This window comes from Echinops telfairi, unplaced genomic scaffold (assembly GCF_000313985.2).
Source record: "Echinops telfairi isolate 266 unplaced genomic scaffold, ASM31398v2 ScPeMD7_25;HRSCAF=90, whole genome shotgun sequence".
In the NCBI taxonomy this organism is placed as follows: Eukaryota; Metazoa; Chordata; class Mammalia; order Afrosoricida; family Tenrecidae; genus Echinops; species Echinops telfairi.
This window is the reverse complement of record NW_022103922.1, coordinates 21603121-21607592: the sequence shown is the minus strand read 5'-3', so window position 1 is coordinate 21607592 and position 4472 is coordinate 21603121. Positions and strand designations below refer to the sequence as shown.

General features: G+C 44.0%; 1 protein-coding gene across 1 annotated transcript in view; it reads left to right on the top strand.

Annotated features, from left to right (window-relative positions):
* LOC123521593 (cyclin-dependent kinase 4 inhibitor B-like) overlaps positions 1 to 4472 on the top strand; it is a 29141-nt gene that overhangs the window by 23518 nt on the left and 1151 nt on the right. Inside the window, exon 3 of the mRNA XM_045289373.1 lies at positions 3634 to 3904. Coding sequence (XP_045145308.1) covers positions 3634 to 3904 — 271 coding nt within the window. The remainder of the gene's footprint in view (positions 1 to 3633; positions 3905 to 4472) is intronic.

The window sequence follows — 4472 nt, the reverse complement described above, 5'->3', positions numbered from 1 at the left end:
TGAAAAGGTCTTTCAACCCCAAAAGGGGCCCAGGACCCACAGGTTGAGAATCACTGTTCTAATACAATTAGGTCTTTTTGTTTCTTTCCCTTCTCAAGACATCATTCCAGTAGTTACAATTTAACACCTATTTATTCCTGTTTTTTAAAGCATTTTGCTGGGGGCTCATAAAACTCTTATCACATCCATTGTGTCAAGCACATTTGTACATTTGTTGCCATCATCATTCTCAAAACATTTGCTTTCTATTTGAGCCCTTGGTATAAGCTCATTTTCTCCCCTATCCCTGCTCCCCCACCCTGAACCCTTGATAATTTAGAAATCATTATTTTGTCATATCTTAAACTTCACCCACTTTTCTGTTGTTCATCCCCCAGGGAGGGGGTTATACCTAGATCCTTGTGATCATCAGTTCCCCCTTCCCACCCCACCCTCCCTCCACCTTCCTGGTATCACCACTCTCAGCACTGGTCTTGAAGGGATCATCTGTCCTGGATTCCCTGTGTTTCCAGTTCCTATCTCTACCAGTGTACATCCTCTGGTCAGCTGGATTTGTAAGGTAGAATTGGAATCGTGATAGTGGGGGAAAGGGGGAAGGAAGCATTTAGAAACTAGAAGAAAGTTGTATGTTTTATCATTGCTACACTGCACCCTGACTGGCTCCTCTCCTCCCTGCGACCCTTCTGTAAGGTGATGTCCAGTTGCCTTCAGATGGGAGTGGGTTCCCATTCTGCACTCCCCCTCATTCACAATGATTTTATCTTTTGTTCTTTGATGCCTGATCCCTGATCCCTGATCCCTTGGAGACCTCTTTATCACACAGGCTGGTGTGCTTCTTTCATGTGGGCTTTGTTGCTTCTGAGCTAGATGGCCACTTGTCCTAGGAAATTTTTTGTGAAGGACTCTATAGAGCTTGTCCATTGGTAGATATTGTAATGAATGTAATATTGCAATATATACAGACAGGTGCATATTAAGTTACAAATGATTTTTATTTTAAATTATGACTCTTAAAAATTAACAAATTATAAGAAAAAACATTCAAGACCAGTTTCCTTCGTAGTCTAATGTATTAGTTAAATTATGTTCAGTGTTTTATTTTTTAATAATACTTTGTGTTTTAGATGAGCAGTTTAACCATTTTTATATAGACGGTTCCATGACATTGATTATGATGTTCACAGTTGTCAACATTCTCATTTCTATGGTCAGTTCTGTTTCCACTCTTCTAGTTTCCCTTCCCCTCCTTATCTTTGCTTTTGGGTAAACGTTGACTTTTTTTTATCTCATACGGTTGATTGCTGAAGGGAACATGTTACTCACTCACAAGTGGCATTGCTTATTTTAGAGGCTCATCTATTATATGGCTGAAGGATGACCTGCAGAAATAGATTCAGTTCCAACTTCAGAGGGTATTTGAGGGTGATAGTTGGTCCAATAGAACAAACAGGTACCATCTAATTCTTCTGGTCCCTGTGGTTCATTTGGGCTGTTAGTCTAATGGACTACTTTCTTCTTTGGGCTTTGAGTCCCTTCATTCTCTTCGTATGAGCAGAGACTAATAGTTGTACATTAGATCAAGACCAGCTTGATGACCAAAGTGAGTGGCTTGACTGGATAAGCCAAAACGGTGCCACTGCAGTGCTTGGTGGCTGTAATTTGGTTCACATATTTTTTCCTTTGCCCTTTGGAAAACTAATTTAATTGGTTTTCACACTTCATGGGTATGATCCAACCACCATAGTAGAATTTATTGCCTCTCTTTGCTTTGGACAGATCATTTGGATTTAATTGGTTACAGGATATAGCTGGTTTCTCATTACACAGTCACTACACAAAAGAAAATATAACTAGGTAGCAGTTATTCTAAGAGGACTCCTCCACCACCACCATCCATCAGGGAGCTCCCAAATTCTAAGGTGGCTGGGGTGGTGCACAACATCTAAAAATCCTTCTTTGGAAATGATCACTGTTCCAAAGGCAGTTTAAGAAGGAAGGGAGTTGAGTACCTCCTATAGAAGAGCATATTCGTTTTGGAATGCTAGTGTAACAAATGATCACAAATTTAGTAACTTGAAAATACACATCTTTTTAATCTTATAGTTCTGACCATTAAAAATCTATCAGGGTTCACATAGCTGTGGTTCTTTTCTTTTGTCTTTCTTTTTTTGCTACAAAATAATAGAAATATTTATGAAACAAAAATGTCAAAATACAAAACTATTATTTCTTGACATTACTCCATCTAGGTCTATTTACTTCTGAAGGCAGTGTTTCCATCCCTCCCGTCTTTTATAGAAGAATTCTGCAAGCTCTAATTTACACCAAGTCAAAACTGCATTTTTCTGCCTGCAGAGACTCAACGTATGTTCCTATTCATTGTTCTTTGAGTTCCAAGAACAAAAAGAATTTTTTTTTTAATTAACAGGCTTTATTGGGAAATCCCACCCGCTGAGCTTTTAGGGAGACTCCAGGGAGAGCAAAGAAGCGGAGATCAGAATAACCAGGTAGTAGAACAGCTGAAAGGGGAGCAAGTCAGAGCAAGGGCACCAGAGAAAGCTGAACCAAAAGAATTCTGAAGGAGTGACAGCAGGGTTGTATTGGGGAGATGGAGCAAGGTTTTCCAAGAAATTTTTTCACCTCATAGTCCTTGCTGCCCTCGAAGGAATAGGCACATTGTGATGATGGAAAACAATTCCTTGGAGAAACTTTCTAGGCTTTTCCTCTGTGGTCCTTTTCAAAGCTCTGGAGAAGACTCCATCTCTTTGTGTTTGACCTCCCCCCAGCCCCCAGATTCTAGAAGCCATCTCTCTTCCCACTGTTTTCACATGGAGCCGCTAAACATCCTCTCTTCCTTTTTGACCTCAGCGCCCATCCTTGTATCTTCTCTTTGAGAACATTCATGATGATGTTTGGACCACAGGAATTAACCAGAACAATCTCCCCACCTCCAAACCATTTATTTAACATCCTGCAAAATCTTTTTTGACATGTAAAGTAAAATATTCACGTGTTTCAAGAGATCAGGCACAGATATGGCTGGGAGTGGCAGGAAGCATTATTCAACCTACTACAGGAAGGAATTTTAAGGCTAGTTACATAAATCAACTAATTTTATACTTTTTTTAAAAGCTGAAGCTTAAACACAGTACCTTAATATGCTGACCAAAAAAAAGCTTCCCTTTTTACAAAAATATGTCGAGAAGTATCAAGTTCAGGACTTGAGTGCAGCACTGAAAACCAAGCATCTGTGGTTGAGATTGTGTCATTTCAAAATAAGAGAAAGAAATACAGAACTGGCGATTTAACAAAGAATACACACCTGCTGTGTGAACATTCTAACGGCTAAAGACCTTAGAATGTTTGAGGCAGTAAGAAAAGTATTCCCTGGTAAGCGCTACCAGAACTTCCGTGGGTTAGCAGCGGTGGTCTTCTCCTCCAGCAGTGTGGTCTACAGGAATGTAATCTACTGAGATGCAGAATGTATAGAGCTGGGGTGGGTTGGGGAGGGAAGGAGGGAACTTGTGGGAGTAAAGGCAGAGAAAAAGGCATCCAAAGCCCAGATCCCGGGACTTTGGAAATAAGCCATTGGTACGCCTGTGACCTGAACACTGTGCTCTGCTCTCCCTGCAGACCATGATGATGGGCAGCGTGAAGGTGGCGCAGCTGCTGCTTCGCCACGGCGCGGACCCCAACTGCGTGGACCCAACCACGCTGACCAGGCCGGTGCACGACGCGGCCCGGGAGGGCTTCCTGGACACCCTCAAGATGCTGCATCAGGCAGGGGCGCACCTGGAAGTGCAGGACCTCTGGGGCCGCCTTCCCGTGGACCTGGCTAAGGAGCAGGGTCACCATCACATTGTCCAGTATCTGCAGGCAGCTGCCGCCACTGATGACCCCGCAGGTAAGAGAGAGCAGATGCCCAGAAGGGGAAGGGGGGCTGGCTGGGAAGGGCAGGCAGGGCCTGGGGCTTATCTCCGCTCAAGGAACGCCTGGGAAGCAGCCGGCGAAGGGATTCAACCTTGGAGGGCTGGGTGGGTTTCGACTGCGGGGACTCCCTAGTAGCCCAGCACTTAACCCAGTGCGTCCCCAGAACTCCCCCTCTGCCTTAAGTGCCAACTTTTGGAATTTTGTTTCTTTAGAGAGGCGGGGAGAGTAGTATTTTTTTTAAATCACAATATATCTAAAGGAAACAATACCTGAAATGTGCAAGACTGACAGTAAAGCACCCGCTTTGAAAAATGGTGAAATCCATCCTCTGGCTCACTGGTGGCGCTGTCGGGCAAGCGATGGACCCACAGGGTACCCTTAAGCCCCTCCCCGCCCCCCTTCACCCCCACCTCCACCCCTTGCGGCTACTGGGTTGCCCGCCCGGCCGGAGGCGTCTGCTCCCCGGAAGATTTACAGAGGCTCCAAGCAGACTTGGCGGGCAGTAGGTTTTGTTTTCCTTCCTTTGAGTTTATCCTGCTGGC